The following is a 22016-nucleotide window of genomic DNA, read 5'->3' on the forward strand; positions in this document are numbered from 1 at the left end:
TTAGTATTGATTTTTTTTTGTCTGTAGCCTCTTAGCTTTCTGACTCCATTATTTTTGATTTTACTATGAAATGCATATCCTTTCTACTGACATCTGACAAGTAACATATGGAAGTCATTTTATCTACCAATAATGTGTTTGTCAAAAATATCATACAGTAATGGATTATGCTTCCTTCCCGTCCATTTTCACCAAGTTAATATCACTAATGTAATTCTAAAAACATTCAGTGCTTTTGTTTCTCTTAGTAACTTGTCATTACTATGGGTTTGTATCTAATTCATGTAATATACCATAAAAGGCTAAATACTGTGGTAGATGCATCATACAGGAATTGAGCAACTGAACTTTTAAATCTGCATTCATCTCCATTCTCTCTGAAATCTATTGAATCATCTATTTTTCTTGATTTTCTACTGCACTGTCACAGTGGTACCAGAGTGTATTCTGCCTTCCTTCTGTGCAAGCGCATCTTTGTTCAGGCCCCTTCCCAACTGTCAGTATCCACTTTTGGACTACTGCTGAAGAACTCAAAGCTCCTGTAAAAAGATAGGAGTTATAGGCACCGTGCGCCTCTGCACTCTACTTTGATCAGATTAGCATCTTTTAAAAACTTTAATCCCTGTTCTTACAGTAGTAAAATAAGCCCTATAGACTTTCTGGGACATGAGTGTTTTATGGGTTTATATAGTGTTTGTTTAGCAAGGCAAATGTTTATTTCATTTGGTTTCCAATCATCATATTTATTAAAATTATGAACTAAGAGAATTAGCGTAGTTTAGCTTTTCTAAGATGTTAGTGCCTATACAATATTTTTCAGTTATTAAAAGAAACAGTGAAAATCTCATTCTCAACTTGAATTAGATTTAGATTATTAGGACAACAGATATGAGTACATTACTTGAGGCTGTTACAGAATTGCTTTTCAGATGCATTGTTTTCTGCACTTATCTGAGTAAAATGATCAATATATAGCTTTTATGCATATTTGGCATGTCCAGGTACATTGGCCTCTCTTCCTTCCCTTCTCTTGCCATTTACCTTATCTGTTCGGATGGAACTGTGAGCACAAATAATTTCATAACAAAAAAATTGTGGAACCAGTATGACACTTGCCAGACACTCATGATCCATCTTTCCCTACCTTCTGTCTGTCTTGTCTATTACAGAAAGGTCTTCACTGCAAGGGCTGTCGACTTCTTCTCTGTGTATGTACAGTGCCTAGCAAACTGGAGTCCCCTTCTTGACTGGTCACAGGATATTACCATAATAAACATAATAGATAATATTCAAAAGCAAATTTGATGGAGAGAAAAAGTCAGTTAACATATAAATAGTATATAACCTTAGCCACATGGGTAGAGCCCAGATTTTACTGCCACTGCAGCTGTACCTGGGACCAGCTAGGAAAGATCAGGAGCGCTGTAAACTGAGTGTGAGGCAGAACCAGAAATGAGAGAGGCACCTGCACAAACACTTCTTTTAGATGTTAATGTGAGGAAAGAAACAAAGTAGTCATTATTTAGAAAAATGTTTTTGTAATGCTTGGCTGATGAAAATGAAGTTATGAAATTTGTACTTCTTGTACCTGGGTATTGGACAGCTACTCTGTATGTTTTTTGTTCATCTTAACTTTCATTCAGTCATCATTTAAATATTGTCTGAGGCTAGTTTCCATTGAATTGCCTAAGAGAATGGAGTGGTTTTATTTTTTCCAGGAAATTAAAAAGCAATGATACGTTTGCTGTATATATCTGGATTTAGCAGTTTGTGTGTAGAGCAGGATGTATATCTTCACTGGCCATGAAAAGGATCAAAGGGAATTTGTAGTGTGTACCTCACCTCAGGAATATTATTTGGAGGAGTTCATTGAATACAAAACTTTATCTATATCAGAGTCAACGATCATAATCAAAACATTTCAATTCACATGCAGGCTGTTGGAAGGACTAGCACAGAAGCAGGACCTTTTATGAAAAAACCTTCTTCCAAGCACCAAAAAGCATCCTTTCTGTCTCAGGGTCACTGTTTCTCAAGCATATACCTGGTCTTTATTATCACTGCATCAAGCAGAGCCACCTTGGTTATCTCTTGTCCTGCAAACTATACCTGGCCATCTCTGTCCATGACTTGGCAGATCACTACGTTCTGAACTAGTGGTGAAGAGCATCAAACCTCTCATTCCACTTTTGCATTTTCCTTGTAATAAAGGAATTTCATCATAATCCTGCTTTTAAGGCACACCCAGATCACTGCAGATTCTTCTGGAGTAAGTGAAGACTCTGTTCTAGGACCTGACTACTACTCTATTTTGAGGTGACATAACTTGTCCTAAACTGCCCCCAGCCACCAAAGCAGTTTTCCCTGTCTGTATTACTTTGCAGTGGCAGCATGTAAGAAGCACAGGACAGACAAGTATTCAACAAATGGATTCCCAAAAGAATAGGAATAGGAAACTCAAATGGACCTTTCTAGGAATCAGCCCCATTAATTGTCTTTTCTTCTGTGCCTGGTTGTCATTACAGGCAGTAGAGACAAAAACGGGATACAAAAGGACTGGTGGCAGATTTGTTATATCTGTGGAAGAGTACAGGAAATGCTTGCTATTCGCAGGTTCGGCATTTGTGGGTTCAAATATTGTGAATGCCGAACCCACACTTTAAATGCACTTTATGCACTTACAGGAGCTCCTCGGGAGTTCTGCACTTCCTGCCACTGGGCTCCCGCCACCGCCACCACCACTGCCACGCTCCGGCCGTGACCGCCAGAGCCCTGTCCCATCCCCTCTAGCTGCCGGGTCATTGTGTTCATGAGCACAGTGCCTTATTCATGGATTTTGCCATTTGCAGGGGATACGAGAACATGTCCCCCACAAATGGCAAGGGTCGCCCGTACTGTGCAGGAAGGCTGGGTTATATTGAAGCTGGAGCTCTGGCCCTGAAACTGGTGGGGATGGGCTGGACTGCTGTGTGGGGGTGAGCTGAGGGGTTTTCACTGTAAACAGTGAGTAGGTTTGGGCTAAAGAATGGACCTAGGTGCAGGTAGCAACATAGACCTATCCTTACAGCTAATGGCATTTTGGTTATGGGCTGTGAAAGACTGGTGGATGGTGTTGCATCTCTATCATGAAGTGAATTGAATGTATGAATGAAATGCTGCATGCATTTTGAGAAACTTTCAGCAAATATCTAAACAGTACAGGAATCTCAGAACATTTAATAAAGCAGTCTCTTCTTCACCGAAAGCAAAATTTTCCAAGTAGTATAAATGTTTTTCAGTGTGTATCGTGAGGAGGAAGGTTATATTCTTATCTATTTTTAATAGCTGGTATCCACTCAAGCATATCTAACTTGGGTCATGGCTTGTATTAGACTTTTTCTGGTACGTCCATATATGTAAATTTACTTTTTTTTTTTACTTTGTTCAAACAAAGTATTAAAAGTCTTAAATATAACATAAAGAAGATGATATTGGAGGGTTGCTCAGCTTTAATTTCCAATCCCCTTTTTAATGAGAAGTTTTAAGACATCTCTGTTTTGGTAAAGTAGAGCATGAATTTGACCTCGAATATGTAAAACCCTGCTTTAGTATTTCCTTTCTGATTCTTACCAGTTACAGCTTAATGGCATTGTGTCTAAAGGTCAATAGAAAAAATATTTGCCTGATGATAGCTGAGCATATAGGTTTTGTGTATTTCTTGTTATAGGGCTCCAGTAGTACGCGATGCATCACAATAAGGTGTAGTCTCTTCAAAATAAAATTTGAAGCTGTGCTTTTTGCAGGTACCTAACAGAAGATACGATTTTGTAACATTTTTTTGTACAAAATGCAATCATTTGAGAGCCTCACAATGAATTGAAGTCTTCCAATATTGCAGGGAAAATTTACTCTCACAATTAAACAAGCAAGCTGAAATTATTTGTCAACACAGCCACATGATGTAAACAACTGATTATCAAAACAGCACACAGAACATTTGAGAATTTTATATAGAGGGGAATTATATAATTAATTTGCTTTCAGTATTTTGGCTATATCAATCAAAGACATTAATGTTGGTGATACATGACTTTAAATAATTCCACAGGAGGAGGAGGAGAAGGTTGACAGGCAGAAGACTGTACTAACATCAAAGTCAAATTCAAGCTAGAATTAATAGTAGTATTTTAACACTTCAGAGGTATACACCCTGAGTATTCAAGATCCCTTGTTTTTTTTCCAGTAAATCTACATGCTGCAGATCTGCAGTTATCCTGTATGGGCTTCTATAAGAAAATTTTATGGCGACATCATGAATGACATCACACATTAAGCAATAATAGCCTAATTACTCCTGTTGTTCTTAATAAAGTATGGATGTTTCTATATAACAGAATATTTTAGCATGCATTAGAAGGCTTTTCTGGTATATATTTCATAAGTAGTAAAATATATTCATTGAGTATTGCTTGGGCACAGCATTGATCATAAGCTTACACTAACGTATACTGACATTATACCCTCTTTTGTAGACCAAGCCACCCTAGTAGAACAAGTGAAACGAGTAAAAGAAATTGAAGCTATTGAAAGCGACTCCTTTGTTCCACAGACATTTAGATCAAGTAAAGAAGTCAAAAAGGTAAGTTCGCAATATCCCATCATTGTGTATAACCCCATGGGTGCCCAATAGAAGCTGCTGCATTAACAGCTTCGATTCACACTTCACATTAGCAATCTTAACTCCCACAATTGGGGTTGAGACAAAAATGTACCTACCTGGTTGATGCAACGTCAAAATCAACGTCAGGAGTTGTGACTGTTTGGAGTTGGGTAGAATATATTGTCAAAAAGACAGGAAAGTCAAAACCAGGTTTTGTAATTGGGTTTTTTAGAACCTTTTTTTAAGTCATTATTTCAAAACCCAGAGATTTAAAAGTCAAAGTAGAAGCATGGGTCAGAGGAATCTTCAGGCAAAGGTAGCGAGTTCTTCAAGCACCAATAACGTTAAACTTGAGTGACAGCAACTAAATATTAGAACCATATCTATTCACTGAAATAAGTGTCCTGATGTCAGAAGGCTCCGCATGCCTGGGAGCCAGGGCCTGAAAGTGACTTTAGGAGCTTAACTAAATACATCCAGTTCTGAAAGTTGTGGCCTTACTCCTTGCCATTGAGTCTTTCTTCAGAAGCCGGACTCTTTTGCCTTTGTCAGCAAAGGTCATAAACAAATGATGGTTTGATTGCGACAATGAAATGTTTATAATCCTCACTTTTCCGCAATTATTTTATTATTTCTTTACTTTAAAAGATTGCACAGCTTTTGAACAAATGTGATCTAATACAAAACTGCAGCTTTACTCTTTCACCTGCATATTTGGGAGTATCTTCTTTCCTGTTTCGTATTACTTGCCCAGGCAATTCCCATTAACTGTTCTCAAAAATATATAGGTAATGACCAGGGATCCTGGTTTTCTTTTTCCCACGGAAAACAGAAAACCACGGATTTCCCAATTTTATGAGAGAAAACATGGATTTTTCCTTTTAGAAGAGTAACCCATGGATTTCCCCCTTTTGCAAAGAGCTCTGCAGGCTGACAGAGTTCTAGCCTACAAGAGGTGTTTGCAAAAGGGGCAGGGAAACCCTCAACCCTGCCAGGAGGGGAAGGCAGGGCCCAACACACTCACTTACCAGAGGCTGCTTCAAGCTCACTCTTCTTGCTGGAGGTAAGCGGGCCTTGGGGGTTGCGGGGCAGGGCTGGGGGGGAAGCTGGCTAGGGCCTGGGGGAGCAGAGAGGTTTGCAGCCAGCCAGGCACTCTGGCTGGAAGTGGGTTAGCAGCCTCCCCACTTCTGGCTGGAGTGCTTGGCTGGCTGGAAACCCGTGCCACTCCTGGCTGGCTGCAAACCTCCCCGCTCCCTCAGCCCCCAGCCAGCTTGGGCACTCCCGGGCCGGGCATTCTGGCCAGGAGGAGGGGTTTGCAGCTGGTCAGGAGCGACGGGGATTTGCAGGTGGCCGAGCACTGTGGTCAATAGCAGGCAAGCTGCAAACCCTGGGTCGCAAACACTGCTCCCCGCCCTACTGCCCTCTCCCCGCTCTCCAGAGTGCAGCGTGTGTGATTGGTGCAACAGGGCACAGCAGGGCCATGCACGAAAGCTGCCTGCCACTGCAAGCTCCATGCTGCCCTGGCCAGACTTCCTCTGCATGCATGAGAGCAGTGCACATCCACCCTGCCTCCACCCCCACACAGATCTGGGGGGGCACAAGTCCCCCCTGATCCCCAAGAGTGCATGCTGCCATTGGGAGCTGCCCCTGCCCAAGCCTGCAGCAGGCAGCAGCAGGGGGGAGCCAGCTTGTGCTCCTGCTGTAGCAGCTGCTGCCTTCCACTGGGGGCAGGGGACTGCAGACCTGGGTCCCTGACCCCATAGTCCTGGCAGCTGGGGGCCCCCTCCAGCAGGGCTGGGGGGATAGAGGCTGTAGCTGGGGGGCTGTGGGGGTGGGGAGTGAGGGACACCAGCGTGGCTGTGGGAGGCATTTAATTTTAACCTGGATTTTGAAATTTTTTTATCAGAGAATTTGTGATTTTTTTTTTATAATGGCAAACCAGGTTCCTTGGGAATGACCGTGATTGTTGTGTGAATCAGTTACTAAATGGATATATTTTGAACAAGTGAAGAGAACTAAGTGCTAAGTTATGATATTGTAATTCTGCAAAGTGTTCTAAAAGACTGATTTTTTTTTTCTAAAAGACTGGTGATTTTTTTTTCTTTTAGTCAACAGAACCTGTTGAATTAAAATACGAACCTGCAACTTTAGGAATGGGAACTGCTGATGCATCTAATACTGAAAAAGAAATAGCAACTACCAGCATTCCTACTGCCATCAAGTACCAAGATGACAACTCTTTAGCACATCCAAATGTAAGAAAGTTGATATTTACTGCAGCCTTGGAATAACACTAACAGTTGATTGGGCAGAGGCAAGGTCACATGACCTGGAGTCCAAAGATCATTTACTAACAAGTTTGCCATTCCTGTGAAAAGGCTCATATAACCCATAAACTACAGAAGAAAAGTGCTAAGATATGGGCCCACTAGAGTTCTGAAAAAAAGTGAAATTTCATAGTGAATGTGATGGTCATTTTGCATTTTTTTAAAGTTTTTAATTTAAAAAACCTTTTAGCCAAGATGTACAATATTGTTGCTGTTACTGGTGTTGGCTGAATTGAATGATACTGCACAGTAAAACAAAAATGCTTCAAAATTTGCTATGATTTCTGCCATTTTTAAAGAAAAAGAAACTTGGTGAGAAATTTAAAACTTGTATGGGACCGTTAAGATTGGAGTGAGAACCATGGCCCAGTTAGTCAAGAAGTTTTCTCTGTTGTATGATATTTTCTTTGTCCTCATGATTTTTCCATTATTTGACCCCTTTTCTAAGGATAATAGGTTTCCCTTGTAGATCATATCTCCAGTTAATATATTAAAATATATAAACTTTTTTCTGTTCATCTAATGAAAGATTTAAATTGTCCCCAAATTCCTAAATGTTTAGAGTGGCATAGAATTAGCATAAAGAAACACCAAAGTAAGCTAAAACAGTGACACTAAAGTTCCTCTTTAAGCCTTCAGGGAAAATAACTGCAGGTTTGTGTGGTTTGACAGTAGACCAACTAGTCTAATCCAGAACACCTCACTTATCAAAGCCTAAAATTAGTCCTGTTCCACCCTGCTGAGGTCCCTGAAAAAATACATACATTTTTGTGACATGTTTAAAGTAAGTTGAAACTTTTAAAGAGATGTACTTATATTGATTCAAATCTTTTGTGAATGCTTTTAAATTGAAGTAAAGGTGTTCACACACAGATTTGCACAAGATTATTGTGAATGTTTTTTTTATCCTGCGTTAGATAGTGGTGCAACTTGCCTACCTTGACCTCACCTCTGGGTCTGGGAATTCCATTTGAACTAATGCACATCCCATGTAAGCCTCATCCTGTATCAAAATGAAAGTTGACTAATGCATTTTAGGTGCCGTGGTCAAGTGGAATTCCTTGCTTGTGTGTTTTACATCTGCTAATGGGTCCTTCCAAGTTTTTGCCATTATTTCAATATGCAGCTGTGGTTTTCTAGTTGTATCCACAGCACAATGTAATTATATTTAATACAAAGAACTGTAATAGTGCAATATTGGTTTTGACTTTTTTGTCATGCAAAGGTAAAGAAATCCAAGTTAAAACTTTGACAGCAATGATTCAGATGGACACATTGCACACATCTAGAGTTTTGTTTGACTGTACTAAATACACCTACTATAGACATAGTGCCCATACGGCATGACAGAGATGTGTTGCTGTGGAAACTTTAACTTTCAATTTCTTGATATTTTTTTTTTCATTGATTGCAATCTTAATCTTAACGCTATATTAATATAGATTTTTCATTTAATTTTCTTTTTTGGAAGTGGGCAGGATGTTTCTTTTGACATGAGTGAAATATGCAGTATCTGTATCAGTATACTGAGCAGTTTTAGCAAACCCAGATCAACAACAGAAGGTTAAAAGTAGCTGTGTCTTTCTCTCTCCCCCCTCCCCTCCCCTCCCCTCCCCTCTTACAGCTATTTATTGAGAAGGCAGAAGCAGAGGAAAAGTGGTTCCAGAGGTTGATTGCTCTTCGGCAAGAAAGGTTGATGGGCAGCCCAGTGGCTTGAACAACTTACAGTAAATGTTATACAGAATTCTCCATGAATGCTAATAAACTTCTACCATACACCTGTAGTTTTACTTTTTAAGAGATGTTAAATTCTGAATATGAGTTGTAAGAAGAAAAAAATGAAATGTTTCATTTGAATTAGAAACAAATCAGTTACTCTCACATATTACCTTCTGTTTATTCATTGATGAGATACTTGCATTCATTATTTAGAACAATTTATATATAGGTAACACTTTAAAGGTGAATGAAAAAGTGAGACTGTCAAAGACCAGACTTACTGTATTGGACCAGAGGAGAATAAATTATACCTCCCTAGGCCATTAAAGCTTCTTGTACCCCAAGAGGAATTCAGACCAAAATTGGAAAATGATGTTGCCACTCTTGCCTTGCCTCCTGCTTCTAAGTCTGGATCTCTACAAGTATCCTGCCAGCAGAGGCTGCTAAAGGGATGGGCTGAATTAGTGCATCCTACTGTCTGCATTTGCCTTATCCTGACTCCTTGTTAGTATATTCCACCTCTGCTGGAGTAGGAGTACAGGATGTGATTTTCGATGGAAAGAAATGTTGAATTTAGATCCTCTCCTGTATCTTATCAGGCTCCTCCAATCCAGTAAGTGTGTGAGATAAATAATGTAGCTAACTTTTTTTAAACCAAATTTGTACAGATTTAACAGCTTTGAAGAAATACATTTCCTAAAGAATTTTAAACAAACTCAAGAGATTAGCATTCTGAAGAGGTCAGCTTTGTCTTTGACCTATTAAGGGAAAGTGATTTATATATTGCTGTGTGCACTGCTACAGAAGTACATCGAACAAGACTAATGGCCTGCCCAGTTCTCAAACTTAGAGTGAGCGTTTTGGAATGAAGGTTTCCAGTTAGCTATGTGGGCCTCTAAAACAAAGAAGGGTTGTCACATCTGGGTAGCATTTGGCTCATGAACAAATGATAAAGTTATAGTTTTGATAGAGTGAGGGGAAGTAACTCAAAAGATTACTATTTTTCCTTGTTCCCTCTGGTGAACCCAATGAGTATATTTCAAAACCAAATCTAAAATTCCATTCATTCTTCAACAAACCACACGGACAGCTACAAAATGAAATGCAAAAAAAAGAGTTCTTTTAAGGTGCCTAGTATGTCTGTAGTAAATATATATTTGTTAAGAAAGATAACAATAAGCATTGTCTTGGGGACCTTGGAAATGACCTGTACTGAACTACATCTTTGCATGGACAAATACAGACACTTTTCTTCATTGCCTCTCTTTTTGGTATAGACCTGTGCAAAAGAGGTAATGAAAATTTTGGGTAGATTAATGGACACAGAGGAGGCCTTCTTTTAGGAGAGAAAAAGAAAATATGTTGGAAGGCAGTTCCTTTTTTAAAACAAAGTCTCACTAAGACATTTTAAAATTGCTTTTTACTTTTAACTATACCAAATCCCCTACACCCAGAATAAAAAATTGACATGACTTTCAGAATCATAGCTGAAATGAATATTTAAAAAAATGATCTATTACTTGTGTTGTTTTATTTCTCATTTACTGTTATGTTTTAATTTATTTCTTCATCTCTTCTGTATAATATTCAACATCCATGCCACTTGCAAGCCATATATCTGCATTTCCAACATTTCACAGTCCTATAATTTGTAATGATTTTTATTTATGAGGAAGCTTTCATTTCACAATTGAATTTTACAATTTTACAAGGTATTTTAATTTTTTCAAAATTATTCATTGTTGAAAGAATATTATTCCTAGCTCTGTAGGCAAGGCCCATTGTTTGGTGTTCATCAATCAATAGCAGAAAATCACCAGAAAGCCCCTTCTGGGAGATAGCAATGAGCAGAGTATCACAATGAGACGGGAATGGCTTTCAGCTCACCTGCAAGAGAAGACAAGGCCCCAGAGCTCCGTACTGAGTTGTGGCGGAGGTCATTAGGAATACTGAGCACCGATATTCAAAACCTTGATTTTTATGGTGCCATTTGCAAATTTAATAAAATAACCAACAATTAACAGAAGAACTGTACAAAATTATTTATGTTAAGATATATATACCCTGCGGAACATAAAATAATGTAAATGGAATGTCACCTTCCATTGAGAGTGATGCCCTCTTCCCTCTAAATTAAGCTAATTATGGTGCTTCAAGCACAGTTTGTCACCACCTGTAAGGGATCAGAGACAACTAAACTGTGGTGTGCACTGCCTTTTAAAAAAAGTACCATCCTAGACAGAGTGATACACACCAGTGAATGCTGTTTTTTTACGGTACTTACATTAGTGGCACCAGCCAGATCCACACTGCATAAGTTTGATGTAACTTTGGAAACTTCCAGAATCTCACTTGACACAGGAGCCAGCAACCTCTTGGTTCTTGCAGGAAGGTGAGTTTTTATCGTGGGTGTCCAGTTGTACTTAGGAATCCAAATTGTGAGCATTTTAAAGCTAATGATTTTTTGTAAAGTTTCTTTGACAGTAACCTCCAATGCTGTCAGAGGCAAATCTAGTCTAAGGTTGCTTGATCAGCATTTAGGAATCTTTACCATTATGAGATTGTGTTGATGCTGGAGAACTTCATAGCCATAGTTCACTATTTGTGCAGCCCCACTTGTAGCAAAACTAGGAGCTGTAGTGATGGCAGGACTCCGGCATTTTTAATACCTAGAATAAACACCCAAATCCTGTTTATTACCACTTGCATGACTGGCATCATCAGTAGAGAATTACAGAGTTGTTAGTGGTGAATCTGGGCAGTAGTGAATATCACTCTGTAGGCTGAATCTACTCATCCACAGACAAGCAAAGGTTGTGTCAGGCTAGAGCCAAGAGACGTTTGGGTGGTAATTGTTGAATTTTGTGGACATGACTTAACATTAGATCAGCTCCAATTGAAGTTGTTCAGTTTCCTCATCACCTGTTAGTTTAGCTTTTACTGACGAGTATTCTGTGAATGATTAAATAAATTATTCAGTTTTCCTGTGAATGTAAGACAGACACTTTAGCCAACAGGAAAAAAATATATGAGGGCAGACAATAATAGTAGAAAAAAATCGTGTCCCATTACTAGTCATGCAGGAATAAGGAGGATTTTGAAAATCTTACTGATTAAAGCCATTTCACAAGACTGGACCTAGTTTAAATACAAGGCATACCCAAAATAATAAGAATAAACAAAAAAGTGTCATTAATGAGCCATTTTTGATTGAGAGAGAAGGAATACATTCACAGATCAGAGCAGGACACAAGTCTGCACAATGCTTAATGGGTATAAAAATCATCAGTGAATATGAATTAAGGGCTGTGACTGGGGCAAAAAGTAAGTTTTTGCTAACTGGCTCTCATTGCACATCGATTTATTTTTCTGATGCCACCCAGACACCAGGTCTTCACCTAAACCTGCTCCCAGAACATCACTTTCTTAGAAGCCTTGAAGGTGTCTTTCGTCTTGATACTTGTGAATACCTCTCCAAAGCTTGTTTCCTTTTTGACGTGTTTTCCAATATTCTCTCAGTTCCGTAATGCTTAAGGGGGAAAGAATTTACATTTGAGAGCGTGAGAATTGTGGTGTGCTGTACAGTAGGGCTGTGCGAAGCTTCAGTCCCCGATTCAATTCAGGGGAGATTTGGCCCAATTCAGTGGCTGAATTGCCGAATCTGAATTGAATCAGGAGACCCTTTAATCTCTCCAAATTGAATCGGAACCCTCCAAATCTATTCGGAGAGATTTGGACATAGACACAGCTTTAAATGTTTTTTCTACATGCCTCAAGGTGCCAGCCGGCTTGTGAATGCTGCAAGGGTGGGGCAGATGGAGCATCCCATGGGAGTGTAGGGGGCTCCCCAGTGTGCTCAGCCACAGACCTGGAAGTGGCGCACAAGCACTTCTGGTCCACTTCCAGGTCTGCCAGGGAGTGTGCTAGGGAGCCCCCATGCACCTCCCCCCCAGCTTTGCGACTGGTCCCTCCTGGGTCTGAGCGGGCACCCAGGATCCCCCCACAGCTGATTGCTGAGCCAGGGGGTGCAGGCCGCTCCTCCCCATGTGCTTGGCGGCAGACCCAGAAGCGGATCAGAAGTACCCCTATGGGATGCTCCATCTGCCCCAGCATCGCAGCATTCACAAGCTGCGCCTGGTACCTTGAGGCCTGTAGAAAAAACATTTAAAGCTGTGTCTATGGTTGAATTGCCGATTCTCTGAATCAGCATCGAATTTTCAGATTTGGATTCGGCCGAATCAGATCGGGGACAGTGGTCCAAATCAACTAATTGAGTTACTGTCCCCGATTCAGCTGAATTCAATACGGCTAGTTTCACACACCCATACTGTGTAATAAAAAGACTCTTATCTTACATCCAATTAGTGATATTATGTCACTCAGGATTTATGGCACTAGTCCATGGAGGCTGGTCATACCCTCTCTCTTGTTTTTGCCTTTTGGATTGTCACGGATGGCCCCGCGAGCGGCCGTGAGCTCGCGAGCGCCCCTTTGCCGTGCCAATTAGGGTGATCTGACACCCTCTACTCGCCCGCCACGTCTTAGATCTTATTGGTTCAGTATGGGAGGCTGCCTACTCGCACCTAACGGCGCCGCAATGGTATCACTACCGCTCCAAAGTGGGGTCCTCTCCCCCAGCCTTATGGGCAAATGCGTGCCTCCAAAACCTCCCCTTTAGCACGCCCCAAGCCTCGCAGCTGTCCCGGGGGACGTTGTCTGGTCCCCTTCCTGTTCTGCGCCCTCTCCGGGCCTCGCCCTCTCTGGGGCCTGTACCGCGCTCACCGCGCCACGCCCTCTCCGGGGCCTTGCCCTCTCCGGGGCCTGTACCGCGCTCACCGCGCCGCGCCCTCTGCGGGCCTTGCCCTCTCTGGGGCCTGTGTACCGCGCTCACCGCGCCGCGCCCTCTGCGGGCCTTGCCCTCTCTGGGGCCTGTGTACCGCGCTCTCCGCGCCGCGCCCTCTGCGGGCCTCGCCCTCTCTGGGGCCTGTGTACCGCGCTCTCCGCGCCGCGCCCTCTGCGGGCCTCGCCCTCTCTGGGGCCGGTGTACCGCGCTCCCCGCGCCGCGCCCTCTGCGGGCCTCGCCCTCTCTGGGGCCGGTGTACCGCGCTCTCCGCACTTGGGGCTCAGGTGGCCGTAGCCGTGCCTGGCCCCCTTGACCCTTTCTTGGGTCTTTTGCCCCACTGGGCAAAGTGCACCGTGCTCACCGCACTGCGCCCTCTCCGGGCCTCGCCCTCTCTGGGGCCTGTACCGCGCTCTCCGCGCTGCGCGCCTCCCGCGCTTGGGGCTCAGGTGGCCGTAGCCGTGCCTGGCCCCCTTGACCCTTTCCTTGGGTCCTTTCTCGTCACCCTTCCGGGCCGGGGTCCAACCCCGTGCTCTGTGCCACTCCGGCACCACCGTTGTGCCCCCCTGGCACCGTGCCCCTACTGGGCACCCGGAGCCCCCAAACTGCTGGGGAGCCCCGCTGAGGCCTCCTCGCTCCCCTACAGCCTCACCCGGTCCTCCGGTGTAAACTGTAACTCAAAGTTAAGCCCTCTGGCTCCAACCTAAACCGAGGCTCCACACGCCTAACGATACCTCCAAGCCCTGCCAGGGCTCTCAGTCCTACCTGCAGTCAGGGTGCTCTTATTCCCTGCATCACCGCAGCCTGTTAGTGGGGTAAGGCTGCCCCACTTGCCTCAGGCTGCTCAGCTCAGCCGCAGAGCTCCTGCTCCTGCGGCAGCCAGAAGGGAACTGCTCCCTAGGCTTTGGCCTAGCTGTTTATAAGGGCCTGGCCCTGCCCCCTCCTGGCCACATGACCGGCCTGGTTGCCCTAGCAACCCCCATCTGTGTTGCTTCAGGCCTCTCCTCTTCCTGGGGCATCTCCTTAGGAGCGGGGCGCGGGAGTGCCCCGCGACATGGATATAATAAAAATGTGATGTGAATTCCACACATGTAGTTTAATGTTCACTTGTGGTGGAGGGTACATTTGTCTTCAGTAAATGAACTGTGGGTTTCTCTCTCACCCTGGTGAGAGAAGTTTTCAATTTACTTATACTGGCCATGGCATGGTAAGCAGCAGTACATGTCCTCTTACGTTACCAAACCATTGTGCCTTAAAACTGGAAAAACTTGTGCAAAAGGGAATTCGGTAATTTTATCCTTTCAGTCTTTCAGTTCTTTTCTGAACTGGAACAAAAAGTTATAATGCAGCAATCTATCTTAAAAACCATATTGATAAGCTCAATTCTCCAAACAGCACCAGAAAGGATATTCTTTCATTTAAAATCAACTTGGGGTGACTTTTGTTTGGATATTTTTTAGGGAAAAACCTCATTATCCTATTACCAGGTTCTTGAGTTATTCACCACATCTATAGTTCACTTTTAAATGGGTAATTTACCTGATAATGAATTAATTATCCTTGTTTGTTTGGATACAACTGTTATATCAACAGTCAGTATTTTACACTGGTATCTTTAACTACTGTCATGGGGGAGTAGTTCAAATTCACCCTCTTGATCCTAATTTCCAAGGCCCTGAATAGAGTAGAACTGGACAGTTTTGACCATTTCTTCATCAGCAAACCAAAAGCATAGCTAAGTAGGGTTGGCATGCTGGTCAATTGACTGCTTAAATATTGTCAACTGACTCTATATTTTTTTTTTAACCAGTCAAGGATAATAGCAATTTTACCCAAAAAACCCAAAACAACTATATTATAGTAGTTGTCTTGACAGAAACATGATTTTTTTCATAATGTTTTGACCCGTTAATGGAAAATTTGTGCTTTTTCTATGTATTATTTGGACCTATTGGCATTTTAAAATAATATTTGACCTTTAGTTTACCGGTCAACTAACTGACCTTTGACTGGTCAAATACCAAACCCTGTAACTAACATTCTTGGGAAAGCTGAAGCTGTAAAGCTGCAGGAGGCAGAAGCAAAGTGTTTGCAATAAGAGGTGCTATGTCTGGAGATCTTGAGAACTGAGCCAGGCTTTACTGTTTTCATGACAGTATCAAAGCAAATTTTTCAATGTGTTGCACTAAGAATAGTATCATTAATGGTTATTTTATAGTAACTCCTATGAACCCCAGTTTGATCAGCCTTCCCTACTGTGCAAGCACAGAAGAGAGAAAATCTTTCACCAAGCTGACAGTCTTGAGAAAAGAGCCTTGGAAGAGGAAAGGGAAGCAAGCATGTGAACATGAAAACATTATCCAAGTAATTAATCAACATAATGTTACACAGTAGAGTCCTGCTTAAAGTATTTGTGATTCTCAACTTTATTCTAGTGCAGCCAAATCATGTTAAGATCTTGTTAAAATTCAAGTTATCGTATATCATTATCTTGCTTTTAGAAAGGCAGTTAGAGGCCCAGATGGCCCAGAGGATAAACCTTAGTGGCAGTGGCAGTCTAAACACAGACGATCGTATGATTATGTATGAAGACTGAACTTGCCTTTTTATCCCCTAAAAGCGATCCCCCTGATGTGCGTTGAGATTAGGTGTCAGGGCAATATGAGGTGGTCTGCAGCTTGCTTACATGTAATCAATTGTCTGTGGCTAGAAGCAGGCATCACCTTTGTGCCACCATAAAAATGTTTATAGAGGTACAAAGGCCAAGCAAATAGACATCCTTCCCTTTGATGTACCGCAAATGCCCAAAATTTGTAGCCGCAACATAAGTGTGGTCTAAATTTGTGCCACTATTTTACAGTGTATGTCTGTTGGATTTGTGGCAGGACAGTGTGGGCAGCCTGGAGTTGCCCACATTTTTCACTCACATCAGGCAGGTTTGCCCATTCCCAGGGTCAGGATCAGGCCCTGGAAGCCCCAGGAGTGCCTGCCCAGGCTCCCATTTGCAGACATGCTCCCCGGAAATCCTCCTGCAGGGGAGTTCCTGGGGCACGTACTGCAGCTCCTCTGCAAATGAGAGGAACCCAGGTTTCCTGCTTGCAGACGCACACATCCCGGGAATCTCCCAGCACCCTGAAGAGGGTGCACTTACGCAGATGTGGAAATCCCAGGGTTCTCCGCTTGCAGAGGTGTGTCCAGGGAATCTGACCTGGGGCTTACCTCTGCAAGCGTGAAACCTGGAGTTCCCCTGTTTGCAGAGATGTGCTCTGTATGTTGTCCTGTAAGGTTGAGCCCCAGCTGCTCCCAGAAGTGGCCAGGACCTGACTGTATGAGATAATAGGCAATATCTCATTCAGTGAAGTGGATCAACAGAACAGGGGCACAGAGGATCCACTTCATTTGGCAGAATCTGTTTATAGCCTATAGGTGGTTGTTCTCCTCAGTCCTTCAGGTCAAAGGAAAGGGCCCAGGCAGGAGCAAGCACATCCTGCAGATCAATGCATGGCTGTGTAGATGGTGTTGTCAGCAGGTATATACATGGCTTCTTCAAGCACAGGATGTTGTTCCAAGAAGAACTGCTAGAAAGAGATGGGATCCACCTGACAGAGGGAAGAGGATCTTCGGAGACAGGCTAGCTAACATAGCTTAAACTAGGTTCACCAGGGGATGGAGACCGAAACCACAAGACAAGTGGAAAAGCAGGTGACCTGGAGGAAGTGCAAGCAGGATCGGGGACAACAGGGGAGACCTTCTCATTCTTCCTGAGAAAGTAGGGCAATTGGCTAGTTACCTCAGGTGTCTGTACACTGATCCACAGAGCTTGGGAAACAAGCAGGAAGAATTAGATGTCCTCACAGTCATGAAACTATGACGTGAGTGGAATAACAGATGTGGTGGGAGCACTGTCTTGGATGGGTAAAAAAACTTCAGGAAGGACAGGCAGGGGAGAAGAGGAGGTGGAGTTGCGCTTTATGTAAAAGTGGTATATGACTGCTTAGAGCTCCAGTATGAGCTTCCTGTTGAAAGTCTCTGTGTTAGGGTCAGAGGGGAGAGCAAGAACAGTGATGTATTGGGTCTGCTATCAACCACTAAACCAGGGAGGATGAGGCTTTCTCCTGACAGGTAGCAGAAGTTTCCCAATCACAGGCCCTGGTTCTCATGGGGAATTTCAGTCACCCTGACATCTGCTGGGAGGGAAACACACAGGCAATCCAGGAAGTTTTCGGTTAGTGTTGGGGACAACTTTTTAGAGCAAGTGTTGGAGAGACCAACTAGGAGCCATGTTCTTCTTGACCTGCTGCTAACAAGCAAGAGTTTGTGGAAAACATAGAAGCAAGTGTCAATTTGGGCAGCAGCAACCACAAGATGATTGAGTTCAGAATCATAAGGAAAGGAAGGAAAGGGAGCAGCAGAGTAAGGACCCTGGACTTCACAAAAGCAGGCTTCACTCAGGGAACCGATGGGCAGAATCCCCTGGGAGGCCAGTGTGAGGGAGAAAGCTGGTTGTATTTTAAAGAAGCCTTACCAAGGGCAGGAGTGGACACATCATGCAGATCAATGCATGGCAGTGTAGATAGTGTTGCCATGAGGGCAGGAGCAGGAACAAACTATACCAATGCACAGGAAGACTAGCAAGTATTGCAGAAGACCAGCTTGGCTTAGCAGGGAACTCTTCAATGTGCTGAAATGCAAAAAGGAAGCTTACAAGAAGTGGAAACTTGGACAAACTACTTACTTTTGCTGCTGGCTTTGGCCAAGGATCCATTGTTCATAGCCCTTATCTCAGCTGCAGCCAGGCTAGTGGGTAATACTTGGAGGCCACTCAGGCTTGCTAGCGATGCAAAACAAAAGAATTTAAATAAGCTAGCCCTTAGCTGTCTTCTAGTGGCTCTTCCAGGCTTCCCCTTCTGGTTGCCTCTTACCTTTCAGAGGCTTTGTGGAGCCCGCAGGCTCGTGCAACAAAGCAAATGGTCAAGCAAATAAACAGAGAAGAGCCCTGCTCCGGATTTTCCCAGTGGCTGCTTAACCTCTGGTAACTCCAGGCAGCCTGCTCCTTGGCCAGGTGCAGCCCCTTGAGGCTGATTTCAGTGTCTTTTACCTTTTTCACACTAGGCTCACTAGTTCTAACCCCCTCTCGATCCCCACACCTGTCAGCTCCCTTGCTACGGGACTCACTGCATCCCAGGATCTGGTTCCCCAGCCTCTGGTGAGTTCTCCCAGGTCTGGGGTGGGTGTGCAGAGGTACATCTGGGTTATGGGGCTGACACCCTAGTAACAGGGCAGGACCCTGTTATAATGGTGTTTCATTTTAATCACAGAAAAAAATGTGGATTTTGAGTTCCTTTTTTAATCTGAAAATTGGCGATTTTTTTTTTATCAAAGAAAACCAGGATCCATGGTGATTAGGAACAGTCAGCATGAATTCTCCAAGGGCAAGTCATGCCTGACCAACCTGATTGCCTCCTATGATTAGGGACCCACTCAAATTGTGGTTTTACAATGTTTGTGGAAACTATGAAAAGCAGCAGTTTCTGTGAGTTTGTGTGGAATTGCTAAGAAAAAAAGCATACTAAAAATAAATGCTGGCTCCCCAAGCCTAGTCTCACAGACTGCCAGGAGGAAACTCTGGCTTGCATCTACTAATGCATCTCAAGCAATACCCAAGAAGTTATCTTCCCATTTTACTTGGCCTTGGTGAGGCCACAGCTGGAGTACTGCATCTAATTCTGGGCTCCATGCTTTGGAAAGAATGTGGAGAAGCTTGAGAGAGTCCAGAGGAGAGCCACGCACATAATTAGAGGTCAAGAGAACAGGCCTTAATGAGGAGAGGCTGAGAGGAATGGGACGACTCAGCCTGGAGAAGTGAAGACTCGGGTGACTTGGTGGCAGCCTGCAAGTATGTAAGGGGTGTGCATCAGGAACTGGGAGAAGGTCTGTTCACCAGGGCACCCCAAGGGAAGACAAGGTCTAACAGTCATAAACTGCTAGAAGACTGTTTTAGATTGGACAGAAGGAAAAACTTCTTTACCGTCAGAGCCTGGAATGGGCTCCTGCCAGAAGTGCTGCAAACACCTACTCTGTATGCCTTTAGGAAATGCTTGAATGCTTATGTTGCTGGGGCGATCTGACCCTAGCTGACCCTTGGGCAGGGGGCTGGACCTGATGACCTCACGAGGTCCCTTCTAGCCCTAATGTCTACGAAATCTAGGGACGGTGGAGGTGGAGAAGCCGCTGGCATGAAGGGGAATAGCCAAGATAGTAGCTGCTCCCTTCTCTGCTGATTGGTTGAAAAGGATGCCTTTCATGTGGCTCCGCCTTTCTGCCAATCGGCAGTGGGGGTTGTGTAGAAAGGAAAACACAGGTTCATTGCAGCTACTTGACATGAGTAACTACAGCTCCCAGAATCCTCTGCATGAACCCCATGTTGGCTCAGATAGCTGATGTGCAGTTTTGCACTTAGACCTGGAGGCTTAGAAGAACTGACAAACAGCAGATAGGGGGAAAAGGCGCGTCAGGAAGTTCCGGTCAAAGGATAACAACAAGAAACCGATCTTGGGGAGTTGAAAGCAGCAGGGTTGTGGTGTCTGTGCTGGAGACTGTAAATATTTCTCAGAAAGAGAGAACTGCTTAGAAAAATAAAATAGGATAGCAACAGTGCCTAGCAACCACCTAGCAATGATGATGTCCCACCAAGTCATTAAAAAAAACAGCAAAGGACAATTAAGTTGTCTCTCTGCTGGACTGCATACCAAGAAACATCAGGTGATCAACGGAGATAAACCTGGGAGCCTCACCTCGGCATGGCCAGATGAGTGAGAACTCTTGTTAAACTCACCCAAGATCGTTGCAGTGCAGTGAGTTTCACTTTAATGCATCGCTGCTTAGCTCTGTGTGTGCGTGTGTTGGGGATCTTTAATCAGACAGGTGTGCCATGGTGCAATCTGTATAACCTCCCTGGCCCACTCCCACCTCTGAGGGGTAGTAAGTACTACTTCCCCAGGGCAGGGCTGCACGAAAGGCAGCCCTCTTGGCCAATCACTGGTGAGAAGCGAGACTACTGGAGACTCTCAGTCAATCAAGGGCAGGGAGAGGGGGCAACCGCAAAAATGGCAGCTGGCGCTGTGAGCAGCCTGCAATTTTTCCTTCAGTTCAGCATACTTTAGGTAGACCCCGGCTATAATAAGAGGACTGACTCAGCTCTGCAGATGCAGGGAGACCAAAAGAAATGTATTTTGGACCCCTCACTACAGAAAGGATGTGGACAGATTGGAGAGAGTCTAGCAGAGGACAATTAAAATGGTGAGGAGCCTGGGGGAACTGAGTTTATTTATTCTGGAGAAGAGAAGACTGAGAGGGGATTTAATAGCAGCCTTCAACTGCCTGAAGTGTGGTTGCAAGAAGGATGGAGCTAGACTGTACTTGGTGGCAGATGACAGAACAAGGAGCAATCTCAAGTTGCAACAAGGGAAGTTTAGGTTAGATATTAGGAAAAACTTTTCTCACTAGAAGGGTAGTAAAGCACTGGAACAGATTACCTAAAGAGGGGATTTTTAGAAACCATCCTTGGAGGTTTTTAAGACCCAGCTAGACAATGCCTTGTTTGGGATGATAGTTAGGGATGGTCTGGTTTGAGCAGGGGCTTGCACAACATGACCTCCTGAGGTCCCTTCCAACCCTCATTTTCTGTGATTCTAGGACTAGAAGAGGCTTCCTGGGCCCTGTAAATCTAATCCACATTATAGGCTACAGATGTATTATACTGGCTGACAGCGCAGACGTCTAACTCACAGCTGAATGGCAAGGTCCCTTGGATTCTTCAAGAAATTCTCCACTTTTCTCCTCTGGACAGACCAGCAGCTCCCTAGATCTTTTCCACTATAGTCTGCCAGGATAATACAAAGTAGGCATAACCAAGAGCTAGTTGCTAGCATATTACCAGAGGGCAGAGTAGTAGAGATTCACATTGCTTTGGAACTGGTACCTACACCAGTGTTCCACTGTTTCATGTTAAGCAGGATGTTAATCTAACTTTCCATGAATCACAGTATGTCAATACTTAAATAAACCCGTCGTCGGATGGAATGGGGTTGCTTTTACAGCTAGCTGAATAACATTCATTGGATAATTTCATCAGTGAATATTACAGTATTTTTCAAGTTATTTGCAAGTTCTTTCCATTACTCATATAAGCCACAAAGCAAGGTTGAAGACATTAATTTTACTGCATTTTTAATACAATAATAGAAAAATTATCCACTTCTGGCATTATTTGACATGTTGCTTTTATATTACTTTTATGGAGCTTATAATAAACTGCTTCCACAAAAACATTCTGTATCTGAATTTAAGATAAGCTTTTTACCAACCTTGTCAAAAGACCACACTGTTCTACCGAAAATAGACTTGAGGCCCTTGAAAACTCTGCGTATCTCTGAGGTCAGCACTTCTACTAGCAGTTAAATGTTAAAGCATGGGAAGTAAGGACATGCCA

At 43.4% G+C, this 22016-nt stretch overlaps 1 protein-coding gene across 5 annotated transcripts in view; it reads left to right on the forward strand.

The window, feature by feature from the left end:
• Positions 1 to 10182, forward strand: part of RSRC1 (arginine and serine rich coiled-coil 1) — a 322546-nt gene extending 312364 nt beyond the window's left edge. For all 5 annotated transcript variants that reach the window (XM_090053020.1, XM_090053022.1, XM_090053024.1 and 2 more), the window contains 3 exons: positions 4512 to 4618; positions 6748 to 6894; positions 8591 to 10182. In XM_090053020.1, the coding sequence (XP_089909146.1) occupies positions 4512 to 4618; positions 6748 to 6894; positions 8591 to 8683 (347 nt within the window). In that variant the 3' untranslated portion in view covers positions 8684 to 10182. The remainder of the gene's footprint in view (positions 1 to 4511; positions 4619 to 6747; positions 6895 to 8590) is intronic.
• The last annotated feature ends 11834 nt before the right edge of the window (positions 10183 to 22016 follow it).

Source organism: Crocodylus siamensis, chromosome 6 (assembly GCF_052110815.1).
Source record: "Crocodylus siamensis isolate JL-2025a chromosome 6, ASM5211081v1, whole genome shotgun sequence".
In the NCBI taxonomy this organism is placed as follows: domain Eukaryota; kingdom Metazoa; phylum Chordata; order Crocodylia; family Crocodylidae; genus Crocodylus; species Crocodylus siamensis.